The sequence below is a fragment of the Salmo salar genome, chromosome ssa13, assembly GCF_905237065.1.
Source record: "Salmo salar chromosome ssa13, Ssal_v3.1, whole genome shotgun sequence".
Taxonomy (NCBI): domain Eukaryota; kingdom Metazoa; phylum Chordata; class Actinopteri; order Salmoniformes; family Salmonidae; genus Salmo; species Salmo salar.
The window spans coordinates 77,119,402-77,134,286 of NC_059454.1; the positions used below are offsets into that span (position 1 = coordinate 77,119,402).

The 14,885-nt window shown below is 44.1% G+C and overlaps 1 protein-coding gene across 7 annotated transcripts in view; it reads left to right on the forward strand.

Annotated features, from left to right (window-relative positions):
* LOC106567991 (flotillin-2a) overlaps window positions 1–14,885 on the forward strand; it is a 48,107-nt gene that overhangs the window by 6,099 nt on the left and 27,123 nt on the right. For 3 of the 7 annotated variants that reach the window (XM_014137952.2, XM_014137950.2, XM_014137951.2), the window contains exon 1: window positions 7,815–8,088. The exons of 2 other annotated variants lie outside the window; for them this stretch is intronic. In XM_014137952.2, coding sequence (XP_013993427.1) covers window positions 8,040–8,088 — 49 coding nt within the window. In that variant the 5' untranslated portion in view covers window positions 7,815–8,039. Of the gene's footprint in view, window positions 1–7,814; window positions 8,089–8,378; window positions 8,550–14,885 lie in introns of those variants that run through there. 2 more of the 7 variants (XM_045693555.1, XM_045693556.1) reach the window with 2 other exon arrangements.

The window sequence follows — 14,885 nt, forward strand, 5'->3', positions numbered from 1 at the left end:
AAAGGATCCAGGCCAATTGGCAAAATAGGTACAGTAACCCAAGAAATTGACTGATGGACCACTTCAGCTAACAGTCCGGTATGCTCTAGACAGCTAGTGGGCCGCGGCTAGATGGCTAGCAGATGGGCATTCAGGGGACGTCGCGACGGAGGGGCCTGTTGAAAAACCCCTCGGGCGAAATACGTCGGTCGTCCAGTCTTGATGGGTCAACGGGGCTCCGTATCGGCAATAAAAGGGGTCCAGGCAAATTGGCAAAATAGGTATTGTAGCCCAAGGAGTGGCTGATGGACCTCTTCAGCTAGCCGGAAGATGGGCCTAGCATAGGCTAGCTCCATGCTAATTGGTGCTTGCTTTGGGACAGGGACATTAGCCAGGAGAAGCCAATCAGGATAGCAGCTAGCTAGCTGCGATGATCCAGGTGAAGAGGTTTAGAGCTTGCGGTAGGAATCTGGAGATATGGAGAAAAGGAGTCTGATAAGCTCTGGGTTGAATCACACTGTGTAGACTGGCAGGAGTTGTTCGGGCTAAAGGTTAGCTGATGACCGCTAGCAGTGGCTAGCTGACTACTAGCTAGTAGCTAGTTAGCTGGCTAGCTTATGTTGGGGGTTCCGATTCTAAATTAAAGAAAATAGCAGATCCATACCGCATTGAGTGAGGCGGGTTGCAGGAGAGTATGTTGAAGTTGAGGTTAAAGAAAAATATAAAAAATATGTGCCGAAGAAAAAAGATATAAAAAGATACGTATAATGATAAATACACGGGACACGACAAGACGAAGACAAAACACGTCTGACTGCTACGCCATCTTGGATTGGCTTTGGGACAAGCCTCTGAATATCCTTCAGGGGCCCAGCCAGCCTGGACTTGAACCCAATCGAACATCAGGAGAGACCTGAAAATAGCTGTGCAGCGTCGCTCCCCATCCAACTGACAGAGCTTGAGAGGATCTGCAGAGAAGAATAGGAAAAACTCCCCAAATACAGGTGTGCCCAGCTTGTAGCGTAATACCCAAGAAGTATTGAGGCTGTAATCGCTGCCAAAGGTGCTTCAACAAGGTACTGAGTAAAGAGACTGAATACTTATGTTAATGTTATATTTCAGTATTTTTTTTAATATACATTTGCAAACAAATTGAAAACCTGTTTTTGCTTTGTTTTTATGGTGTATTGTGTGTGGATTTATGAGGATTGTTTGAATATGTCTGTAACGTAACAAAATGCGGAAAAACTCAAGGGGTCTGAATACTTTACGAATGCACTGTACATATAACTTACAAAGATTATAGAAGGTTATTTGTGTAACCCCGGTTCTCTGATCTTATGAGTTAGATATCTCACAATGGGGATTCTCAAAAGCGTCTGTTGGAGACAGGTGGAGTGGCGAATCAGATGAGCCTCTCACCTTCCTTAAAAGGAACCACTCTCCCGTCCTCTGGTTTTTCTCAAGCATGCTTCTCTTCTTAGTGCTCTTACGAGCAGGGGAATGCGGTGAGATATCTCACTCATAATATCAGAGAACCAGGATTACGCAAATGATCTTTCAATTATTTGTTTCAATTTCTCACAATGAGGATATGGCCAACTCCCATATCGCAAAGACATGCTTTCCAAAGCCAGGGTAGTCCCAACATCAGCAACCCTCAGAGGCTCCGAAACTGAGGGTTGTAGGCACCAAGGATGCAGAAACAACCCATCGGGAAAAACCTCATAACAAAGTGAAGGGAACCCCAATACGTTGCACACAATCTACATTTTATTAAATATTTCCCCAAAAACTTCTCTATAGGACAGGGCCCTTCCAGGCCTCTCTGAAGGCTGTCACCCACGCCATTATAAATCAATATAATAGCCTATGATCTGACAGGATATTCTCTCAAAAAGAGAAGGGCCCACCCTCTTCTGAAGGAGGTAGCCCAATGAGCGCAGAGCATAACACCCTTGACTGAGCTCTTCTTAAATCCACGAAGATGCAAACCGGGCATACTGGACCGCGATGGCGAAAAACCATAAGCTCCAAGGTGCTACAATGGGAAAAAAGCCGACCCGGGCCAAAGATGGGGGTTAGATACATTAACCTAAAAAAAAATGAATAGACTGCAGAATCGAACAGCAGCTGGTAGACCACACATATGCTTAGGGACACCAAGGGCAGTAGTAAAGCAAAAGATGGAGGATTATTACCTCTCCACACTTTTCAACAGCCAGTTGTGAAAGGATCTTAAGCACAATAGCCACGACCCAGGACGAGCTAAAGGCTTAGAGACTGGGAGTAAGCGACGAGACTCCCTTAGAGATGACAGAACAGTTATTGACAAACTGTATCACTGTTGGGGCTTTGAAAGGCAGAGAAATTGGCTAAAGGACCTTAACAACGATGAACCTTCTCTCCATCCCAAAAATTCTGCAAGAAGCATAGGACCATGGAAAACAGAGTGTAGATAGGAACAATCTGTTTAGTCATACGACTTCTCCAAGAAAAAAGCAACAACTGTAAAACAGAGACCGTGCGAAAGGGGCTAGCACTCTTTTCCAAGAGTTGCAGGCCTGTCTATTTCTTATATATCTATAAACACTGTATACAGTATATACACTACATGATCAAAAGTATGTGGACACCTGCTCGTCGAACATCTCATTCCAAACTCATGGGCATTAATATGGAGTTGTTCCCCCTTTGCTATTACAGCCTCCACTCTTCTGGGATGGCAATTAACTAGATGTTGGAACATTTCTGCAGGGTGTTGTTTCCATTCAGTCACAAGAGTGTTAGTGGAGTTGGGCACTGATGTTGGGAGATTAGGCCTGGCTCGCAGTTGGCATTCCAATTCAGGTGTTCGATGGGGTTGAGGTCAGGGCTCTGTGTAGGCCAGTAAAGTTCTTCCACACTGATCTCGACATGCCATTTCTGTATGGACCTCGCTTTGTGCGTGGGGGCATTGTCATGCTGAAACAGGAAAGGGCCTTCCCCAAACTGTTGCCACAACTTTGGAAGCACAGTATAGTCTAGAATGTCATTGTATGCTGCAGCATTAAGATTTCCCTTCACTGGAACTAAGGGGCCTAACCCGAACCATAAAAAACAGCCCCAATCCATTATTACTCCTCCACCAAACCTTACAGTTGGCACTATGCATTGGGGTAGTTAGCATTCTACTGGCATCCGCCAAACCAACATTTGTCCGTCGGACTGCCAGATGGTGAAGCGTGATTCATCACTCCAGAGAACACATTTCCACTGCTCCAGAGTCCAATGGCGGCAAGCTTTACGCCACACCAGCCAATGCTTGGCATTGTGCATGGTGACCTTAGGCTTGTGTGTGGCTGCTCAGGTCATGCAAACACATTTCCTGAAGCTCCCGACAAACAGTTATTGTGCTGATGTTGCTTCCAGAGGCAGTTTGGATTTGGTAGTGAGTGTTGCAACAGTGGAGATACAATTTTTACGTGCTACTCTCTTCAGCATTTTGGGTCCCATTCTGTGAGCTTGCGTGGCCTACCACTTCGCTGCTGAGCCGTTGTTGTTCCTAGACGTTTCCACTTTACAATAACAGCACTTAAAGTTGCCCGGTGTCTGTATGTGGCCTCGCTAATTTTATAGCCTCTCTACTGTATAAAGCCTGTCTTTTTATGGTTGTTTTATTTCTTTACTTACCTATTGTTCACCTAATACCTTTTTTGCACTATTGGTTAGAGCCTGTAAGTAAGCATTTCACTGTGAGGTCTGCACCTGTTGTATTCGGCGCACGTCACAAATAAACTTTGATTTGATTTGAAGACTCTGTCGAGGTCCCAGTCCCATTACCCGGCACACAGATTAGAGTTCTTCACTCTTAAGTGGGCTGTGTGTGATAAGTTCACCCATTGGCTGAAGGGGAATAGATTCACAGTCCTAACAGATAACAACCCCCTGACCTATATAATGACGACACCAAAGCTAGACACCTGTGAGCAACGGTGGATCTCTAAACTGGCACCCTTCGACTTTGACTTGAAGTACATCCCTGGGCCCCAGAATGTCAGACCTGCTTAGTCGACAGCCGTTCATTGGAGCTAGGAAGGCAAGTGTGTTCCCAGAATATGGAGCAGAGTATGTGATTTCAGAGTCCATCCAGGAAGCATTCAAACTGTCAGTCAACGTCCAAGGTGGCAAGATTCTAGTTCAAGTCTCTTCTGAAGGAGTGAAAGCAGTTTTGGAATCCTGTCTGGAGTGGGATGTGAGTGTGCCAGTGTGCAGCTTCCAATTAGCCCAGTATTCTGCCAGCATCCTTCAGCATGAAGGGGGAGCGGCTACTCTTCCAGTCCTTTCTTCTGATGTGATGCGGAGAAAACAGAAGGCTGATCAGGTGGCATACTTTGTTGAGAGGAGGAGGAGACCTTCGTGGAGAGAGAGAACTCATGAGACTGCCCAAGTTTTGAGAATGCTGAAGCATTGGGATAAATTGTAAATCAAGGACGAGATCCTCTACTGAAGATCTAAGGACAGAGTTGGCAAGAAGAGGCACCAGCTGGTGGTGCCAGACTCCCTTAAAGCCATTGTTCTGAGGGGAACCCATGACGAAGCCGGCCACCAAAGCCAGACTAGAACCCTCCATCTGGTACGTCAAAGGTTCTTCTGGACTGGGATGGACAGGGAAGTGAAGAAGTATGTCTCCTACTGTAAGTGCTGTGTGGTTGGCAAGACAATGGAGCCAGAGGCTAGGGCACCATTGGAATCTATACAGACCAGCACTACGTTGGAACTGGTGTGCATAGACTTCTGGTCAGCAGAAGGAAGGGATGGAGAGTGCGTTGATGTAATCGTCATCACAGACCATTTTACGAAGCTGGAACATGCGTTTTCTTACCCGAACCAGCCAGCAAAAGTGAATTCCCAGAAGTTATGGAACCAGTTCTTCTGTGTCTATGGTTTCGCCAGCGGATACACTCAGACATAGGAGCAAACTTTGAGAGTCACTTAATCGCAGGATTGCTACAAGTGTCAGGAGTCAAAAAGTCCCATACCACTCCATATCATCCTATGGGCAACGGTCAGACTGAAAGATTCAAACGCATGAACGGTAACATGGTCCGATCGTTGCCAGCGAGAGCAAAAGAAAGATGGCCCCAGATGATACAGATGCTCACCTTCTCATACTACTCTACCACACACGAAAAGACAGGATTTGCGCCGTTCTATTTGATGTTCGGCCAAGTTCCACGGCTGCCAGTGGACATCGTGTTTGGAAGCACCTTGAAAAACGAAGACGTGTTGACTCATGACGAGTATGTCGACTCGTTCCAAAAATACCTGCGAGAGGCTGTCAGGATCACCAAGGCCAACACCACTGAAGCTCAGAAAAGCAAGCAAGGCAGTATAACAAGAGAGTGAAAGGTACTGCCCGGGAGATTGGAGACCAAGTTCTCTTGGCAAACCGAAAGGAAAGAGGAAAAGGAAAACTTGCCGACTTGTGGGATTCAGCGGTCCATGTGAAAACATGGAAAGACACACCGACAGCGGTGACCAAAGACTGGTATTTGATATGGATGAGGATTCAGAGGATCGAAGGACTGCTGCCTGGATTCTCGATGGCCAGAATCCTGAAGGGCCCACGGAAGCTGAAGCCCAAAGATCTTCAGGACTGGAAGATGGAGTAAACATGAGAGAATCTGATCCTCAAAGCCCACGGGAGGACATGTTCTCTGGAGAAGCAGTTATCTCAAGCACAGGAAGCTCCTCAAGGATGCCTAGTGATGATTCAAGTGATCCTTCCGAAGATGACACAAGTAGAAAAGCGACGTCAGTGAGCAATCTAGATGGCATCAGCAGTAGACATGCATCAGTCAGCGGCTCTGGATGCATAAGATCTACGAAGAAGAGAACGAGTAACCAGAGAGGAAGAGCACAGAAACAGCCAGACGTCTGAGTTCACTGATACAGTCCTGAGACCCAGTGAAGGCATCTTGAGAACTCGAACTGGAAGAGTTGTGAAGCCTGTCAGAAGACTTTTAGAGTCAATCAGTCAAGTGATTGCGGAGCCTGACAAAAGAGAGCATCTAGATGCCCTGATTCAAGTCCTATCAACTTTTGTTGATGTGACAGTACCCCAGTGAAACATAGAGGCCCAGAGGATAGATTAATAGAGAAATAGAGCTCAAGAAAGAATCAATAAGGGTATGAGAAATACTTTATTAGAGCGTCATAGGTTATATGTATAAGAGCGTATTTCTAGTCTCTTTGCTGTCCTTCTGGATGACTTTTGGTCCAGGTACCACTGTGGAGGAAGAACTCGTACCTTATGTCTTAAAGTTTGCTGAAATTAGGAAGGGGTGCGTGTAAGAGAGTTAAAATGGTTATTCCATCAAACTTCAAATTATTAGAATAGTACACAATGCAGAACAGAACATCCAGGTTAAGGGTCAGTGGCCCAAGCCCGCGAAGAGGAATATTCCAAGTTCAGACAGAAGGGGTGGAGTCAGATCGCTATGATCGCCAGGAACTTTTTGGGGGGTTTCTATTTTCAATTGTTGCGCTACTAGTACTGCCTGTTGATGTTAAGTAGGCAGCTACAGTAGCTGGATAATATTAACATCTTCGGGTTTTACTTCATTAAATGTATTTTATTTAATCTGGATGCTTACGTCACCTACTAACACCCTGGTACTACCCGTAGCTCCCGTTCTCCTCAGTCCGAGAAATTACTGAGAGAGAAAGAACAAATTGTCAGATGGTGCGTTGGAGACTGATGTATTCCTGTCCTGTCTTTTCATAATATTATTGCAGATCAACATAAAAGCCCAAAAAGACAGACGTGGTGTCGCACTTAATTTCTTGGTTCCTCTGTGGTACATAGAAAGACCGCTACATTTATTGTATCTTATCTTGGACCAAGTTTTGAACAAATCAGATAATATTCTGACAAAACACTAATCCCACCTCCAAATTCCATTTATGCCTAAAATCAAATTGATCCAAATCAAATCCTTTGAACGAACTGATGTTCCTTTGCCCACACTGTGCGGAAATACCTTTTAGACCAATTGCAGATGAGGGTCATACAGTATGTTGATGGTTCCTTCAAAATGCAGGTGAACTGTGATTTATTGGTAATACTTATTCCTAGGCACAATGATACAAAATAGATCAACCTGCTGGTCAAACACTTGACATACTGTACACAGTAGGCCTATTTCAGCGATAAACAGCCCACAACCACTATGGAACACGTTCATTCCACGAGTCCCCGACCCCATCACCATTTATTGTAGTGTAGTGTCGCCTGCTGGTGAAATTCTACACTTGTCTGTATGTGCGTGCATAAACAAGTGCGGTGGGCGATGTGCTGACGCCCAAATGTTCATTACAATCGGACGAATACTAAGCCACTTTAACAGAGGAAAACAAAAAGCGCTAAAAGCGGATCGAGTAGCCGTACAAATAATCAATGAGGGGATTCGATTAATCTGTCGCGGGCGCCCGGGTAGACGTGTTTTGTACTGGTTGAAAGTTCATCGCATTCCCTTTGGAACCGGGATGCCTTCCGGGCGTGAGCAAGATGCCCCGTTCAAAGCCCGAGGCGAATTCTGCTCAAAACAAAAGTTACGTAATTAAGCATGTGAAGTAATGAGTAGGATTATGTGTTTTCACATGCAAACGTGATTGGTTTTGATAAAAACGCTTTAAATGCCTTCCCAATGAAAACTTGTTTGAAAATTCAAACATATATTTTATGGAACAGAACAGAGATGTATGTTTCTTGGCGATGCACCATGCTGCCTTTTTGACATGACCGAGAGGCGCAGATTACTGTTACATTTGAGACGGGGGCTCCTCCCTCACCATTAATGCCCAGTTACGTCACGTGCCATAGACCGGTGCCCCGCGGTTCAGTATAATCGAATCAGCCTAGTGTCGATAAAAACTGTATAATAAAGCAGGGGTTACGCAAGTAGATTTCAGGTCCGGCACGCGCCAAACGTGTGTTTGTGGACTGCAATAATACCGTAGACGAAGATTTTTAGGCGACACACGCACTTGGTTCGGGATACACGTTTTGAAATAACATGGGTAATTGTCATACTGTTGGACCAAATGAGGCCCTTGTTGTTTCAGGTACGTACCGTTACATTCATCTTTGTAAATATTAATTTAACGTGTAAGTTAATGTTACGTTCACTTGTTATTTACACAGTGACATGCACATTGGCGCGTGATTATCGCAGTGGATAACCTCGTCATTGTGTCATTACCAATTCTGAAAATGTAGACAGTTACTATATTCCTCTGACGTTAGCTAGCTAGCTAGATCACAGATAGCTGACTCACAGTTGCCGCGTTCAAAACAACTGGGTACTCGGAATCTCAGACTTCAGTGCGTTCAAAACAACTGGGAACTCGGGGGGGAAACGAGCTCGGACTGGAAAAAATCGATTTGAACGGTCACCCAACTCGGAATTCCAACTCGGGAACTCGGGCCTCTTTTCTGGTGCTCCGACTTTCCGACCTGAATTATTTTCCCGAGTTTCCAGTTATTTTAAACGCTGCAGTTATGTGTTCCTCCGGGCAGGAGATGAGTACGTATATATTTTTTATTCTAGATGCCACACTTCTCCGACACACCATGTGATTGTAAACAGCATCGCAATCGCACTTATGTCGTTATGATTTAAGTAATTGATGCTCATTTCTAGTTTGGGGAAGTAGGAACGTTGTGATTATGAATGACGGGCTCTGAGTCGTGAGGGGAGGGAACATGATAGTGGGGGGTGCCCATTCCCTTATGTCAGGCTGTCTGTGATGTCAGGTCTAATACGTTTGACATTTTAGCCATTTAGCAGGCGATTTTACCTAGAGCGATTTACAGTTACCTATACATTCAGACCACAAATGTCATGCCAGATTTACGTAATACAGATTAAATGGTATGACATTTGGCCTGGTGTGATAAAGACACAGTGATTGTAGCTAATGGAATATTACCCATTAAATACAGTACAACTCTGAACGTATTATAAATAACTTTGGCTAAAAAGCAAGGACATATTAATAGTTTTTAATAATTATGTTCGAGAGGTAGTTTATTGTAGAAAGATATGCTTTTTGCATCTGAAAATGTAATTTCTGGATACTAGACTGCCTGTAGCCTTCTATTTGCAGTGTGGCAATATGAGAGAGCGGTTGTCATGACTCGTGACACGTGAAACCTGAGCAGACCAATGGAATTTGTGGAAGTATTGCTTTATTTCATCCATATGAGTTAAGTTAGAGACAGATGTAGCGTGAGGTCTTTTAAGGTCTGGAAACGGACGCAGTCTTTACAGACCCTGATCTGTAGCAGCACTGGATAACTGCAATTAACTAAGTTATGTTGTTAAATGTAGTTGTGTATATGCCTTGAAAGATTACAATGCCATTTTCAGGCAGTTTCAAGGACAGAGCTCGCTCGGTCCACTAGGATACATGAGTAGCTAGGCTATGTTATCTTGTTTTTTTTGTAGAAAGTTACACAATAAATTAGGCATGATATCATAATCAACCCTTTTGATTGTGTTTTATTATTGAGACTGATAGTATGGTGAGTACAAATCACTCAGCAAAATCAGATTTGATTGTTTATGTAGCGTTGGTTAGAGAAATAATCAGATTTGTACTCGTCTTGTACAGATTGCAGTAGTTTGACTGTGGTTTGGGGTGTAGCCTACTACAGTGCATAGTAGTTTGTTTTCATAACCTCTTTGAGAAACCAGTTTCCTGTCTACATGGGCCGAATACAATGTGAAATGCTTACTTACAAGCCCTTAACCAACAATGCAGTTCAAGAAATAAAGTTAAGAAAATATTTACTAAATAAAGATGAAAAATGTATAAAATAATAAGGCTATGTACAGGGACCAGGGGTACAGGTTAGTCAAGGTAAGTTGTACATGTAGGTAAGGGTAAAGTGACTATGCATAGATGGTAAACAGCAAGTAGCAGCAGTGTAAAAACGGGGGGGGGGTGTCAATGTAAATAGTCTGGGTGGCCATTTGATTAATTGTTCAGCAGTCTTATGGCTTGGGGGTCTTTTGTTAAGGAGCCTTTTGGACCTAGACTTGGCACTCCGGTACCGCTTGCTGTGCGGTAACAGAGAGAACAGTCTATGACTTGGGTGAATGGAGTTTTTGACAATTTTTGGGGCCTTCCTCTGACCATGATAGTTTGTTGGTGATGTGGACACTCTCGACCCGTTCCACTACAGCCCTGTAGATGTGATTGGGGGTGTGTTCGGCCCTCCTTTTCCTGTAGTCCACGATCAGCTCCTTTGTCTTGCTCACATTGAGGGAGAGGTTGTTGTCCTGGCACCACACTGTCAGGTCTCTGACGACCTCCCTATAGGCTGTCTCATCATTGTTGGTGATCAGGACTACATTCTTACTACAGAATGAAAGAACAGCTCTTGGATTTTCCATTGCGTTGAAACCAGAGGGATGAGTCACCAGATGACTATGAGAACCCAAATGTCAGGACGAATTATGGTCACATGATCTACACTACAGTGACCCTAACTTTTCCTTTTGTCACTAGATGACCATGCTGCAACTGACTGAAGAGTTGATGTGCAAGCAAGCTGTTGAGCAAGTACATGAGCTGTCTTTGTAACTTTAGGGTTATGGTTTGGTTTAGGTCTGGGGTTAGGTTTAGGGGGTCAAAGTTAGGTTAACTTCTCTAGGGCCGGCGGGACGAAATCGTCCCACCTACGTAACAGCCAGTGGAATCCTGTGGCGCGTTATTCAAATACCTTAGAAATGCTATTACTTCAATTTCTCAAACATATGACTATTTTACAGCATTTTAAAGACAAGACTCTCGTTAATCTAACCACACTGTGCGATTTCAAAAAGGCTTTACAACAAAAGCAAAACATTAGATTATGTCAGCAGAGTACCCAGCCAGAAATAATCAGACACCCATTTTTCAAGCTAGCATATAATGTCACATAAACCCAGAAGACAGCTAAATGCAGCACTAACCTTTGATCTTCATCAGATGACACACCTAGGACATTATGTTATACAATACATGCATGTTTTGTTTAATCAAGTTCATATTTATATCAAAAACCAGCTTTTTACATTAGCATGTGACGTTCAGAACTAGCATACCCCCCGCAAACCTCCGGTGAATTTACTAAATTACTCACGATAAACGTTCACAAAAAACATAACAATTATTTAAAGAATTATAGATACAGAACTCCTTTGTGCAATCGAGGTGTCCGATTTTAAAATAGCTTTTCGGTGAAAGCACATTTTGCAATATTCTGAGTACATAGCCCAGCCATCACGGCTAGCTATTTAGACACCCACCAAGTTTAGCCCTGACCAAACTCAGATTTACTATTACAAAAGTTTGATTACCTTTGGTGTTCTTCGTCAGAATGCACTCCCAGGACTGCTACTTCAATAACAAATGTTGGTTTGGTCCAAAATAATCCATCAATATATCCAAATAGCGGCGTTTTGTTCGTGCGTTCAAGACACTATCCGAAGTGTAAATAAGGGTTACGAGCATGGTGCATTTCGTGACAAAATATTTCTTAATATTCCATTACCGTACTTCGAAGCATGTCAACCGCTGTTTAAAATCCATTTTTATGCCATTTTTCTCATAAAAAAAGCGATAATATTCCGACCGGGAATCTGCGTTTAGGTAAACAGACGAAAGAAAACAAAGCATTCTGTCGACGCGGGCACGAGCCTGAGTCTCACAGTACTGTAACCAGCCACTACCCAAACGCGCTACTTTTTTCAGCCAGAGCCTGCAAAGCCACGATTCAGCTTTTTGCCGCCTTCTGAGAGCCCATGGGAGCCGTAGGAAGTGTCACGTAACAGCAGAGATCCTCTGTAATGGATAGAGATAATCAAGAAGGGCAAGAAATTGTCAGACAGGCTACTTCCTGCATGGAATCTTCTCAGGTTTTGGCCTGCCATATGAGTTCTGTTATACTCACAGACACCATTCAAACAGTTTTAGAAACTTTAGGGTGTTTTCTATCCAAAGCCAATAATTATATGCATATTCTAGTTACTGGGCAGGAGTAGTAACCAGATTAAATCGGGTACATTTTTTATCCAGCCGTGTCAATACTGCCCCCTAGCCCTAACAGGTTAATGTTTCACCGAGTCGTGGCTAATTGACGACATGCAGCTGGCGGGGTTTACGCTGCATCTGCAAGATGGAACAGCTGCCTCCGGTGAGACAAGGGGTGGCGGTCTGTGTATATTTGTAAACAACAGCTGGTGCACGAAATCTAATAGTAAGGAAGTCTCGAGGATTTCCTCTACCTCAGGAGAGCAAATCTTATCTCATGATAAGCTGTAGACCACACTATTTACCAAGAGTTTATCTATATTCTTCATAACTGTCTATTTACCACCACAAACCGATGCTGTCACTAAGACTGCACTCAATGAGCTGTATACGGCCATAAGCAAACAGGAAAACGCTCATCCAGAGGCGGTGCTCTTGGTGGCTGGGGACTTTAATGCAGGGAAACATAAATCCGTTTTACTAGTATGTTAAATGTGCAACCAGAGGGGGAAAAAAACTCTAGACCACCTTTACTCCACACACAGAGATGCGTACAAAGCTCTTCCTCCATTTGGCAAATCTGACCATAATTCGATCCTCCTGATTCCTGTTTACATGCAAAAACTAAAGCAGGAAGCACCAGTGGCTCGGTCAATATAGAAGTGGTCAGATGATGCAGATGCAAAGCTACAGGACTGTTTTGCTAGCACAGACTGGAATATGTTCCAGGATTCTTCCGATGGCATTGCGGCGTACACCACATCAGTCATTGGCTTCATCAATAAGTGCATCGACAACATCGTCCCCACAGTGACTGTACGTATATACTCCAACCAGAATCCATGGATTACAGGTAACATTCGCACTGAGCTGCCGCTTTTAAGGAGCGGGACTCTAACCCAGAAGCTTATGAGGAATGCCCTCCAACGAACCATCACAGAATCAATACATGACTAAGATCGAATCGTACATCACCGGCTCCTGCGCTCGTCGGATGTGGCCGGGCTTGAAAACTGTTAGACTACAAAGGGAAGCACAGCCGTGAGCTGCCCAGTGACATGAGCCTACCAGATGAGCTAAATTACTTCTATGCTCGCTTCGAGGCAAGCAACACTGAAGTATGCATGAGGGCATCAGATGTTCCAGACGACTGTGTGATCACGCTCTCCGTAGCCGATTGTGAGTAAGACATTTAAACTAGGGATGCACCAATATGACATTTTTGCCGATATCGATATTTTCCTTGCCAAAAAAAACGATACCGATATTTACAATTTTAGCAGCCTTTTAAGCATTCTAGTACAGTTAAATAGTTGAAACACGCACTGACCAGTTATTTTTTTGGCATTTACGCATGTCCCCATTACCAGTAAAACTTAATCAAAACCTATTTCTTTCACTTACTTGCTGTCCTGACTTGTTCATTTGTTCAGTCGTTTCATTCTCAACTCATACATGTCAAGCAGTGAAGTTTCAGCTCTGTCTGTCGCCGCTCTTCCTCGGTGCGCACTGTCATCGTGTCCGTTTCCATCTTGTCCAGCTGTGTCTAACAATTCACGTAACCCCGGTTTCTTGTCTGCATCAAAGTAACGGTCCTTGTACCTAGCATCGACCATGGTGGCGACACAGTAAAGAGGCTCAGAATGCCACCAAATCGCTTGTTCACAGCCTCTAGTAGTCTTTTCCAAGTTAACCTCACGGTCTGTCGGCAGTTTTATTGAGCAGGCGTTTCAATGCTATGACAGAGGGTATCATGTTGTCGGCAGCAGACACAGTTGATGAGCTTATTCTCGAGTCAGTTGTTCGAATGGAGCTAGAAGTGTGTTCATGTTTCAATCATGTTCTCAAATGCCATTGAAATGTCAGCAGTGGTAGGAGAACCAGCACATTCTTGTGCATGCAATAAGGCTTTCCTCAGTACAAAATCCTCAACGACCCACTGTGCTGTCAGACTCGGCATGCTCATGGGGCTGATATCGCTCGTCCAAATGTCAGTTTTGAAGCTAATAGCAGTGACGCCCATAGCAAGTAGCTCATGGATTTACGTTTCAACAATACTGTTTAAGTCCGGTAGGGCAACATCTGAAAAATAGCACCTACTTGGTAGTGTGTACCGGGGCTCGAGGTGCTCGACCAGTCGGTGAAAACCAACATCATACACGACAGAGAACGGTTGATTGTCAAGGGCAATGAATTTCATTATCTTGGCGTTAATGGATTTTGGCTTTGCGTTGTCTCGCTGAAATGTTCTTACTCTTTCAAATGACTGCTCGACTTGTTGACTGCTCGATCCACACAGCAGACATTGTGGGCTAGGTTAGGAATGCTGTGTTGCACGTGTAGTGCTATATTTTTTTGTGGCGTCATTGTCATCTACCTACGTTTATATAGGTATGCACGTCAGCTTTGACATCTGTTTTGCACATCGATGTTAAACTAGACATCGGGCCGACGTTGGCATTTTAGGCTTATATCGTCCGATTTCTGATATGCTTACCAATATATTGTGTATCCCTACTCTAAACAGGTCAACATTCACAAGGCCGCAGGGCCAGAACAGATTACCAGGACGTGTTCTATGAGCATGCGCTGACCAACTGGCAAGTGTCTTCCCTGACATTTTCAACCACTCACTGTCCGAGTCTGTAATACCAACATGTTTCAAGCAGACCACCTTAGTCCCTGTGCCCAAGAACACTAAGGTAACCTGCCTACATGACTACCGACCCGTAGCACTCATGTCTGTAGCCATGAAGTGCTTTGAAAGGCTGGTCATGGCTCACATCAACACCAGTATCCCAGAAACCTTAGACCCATTCCAATTTGCATACCGCACCAAC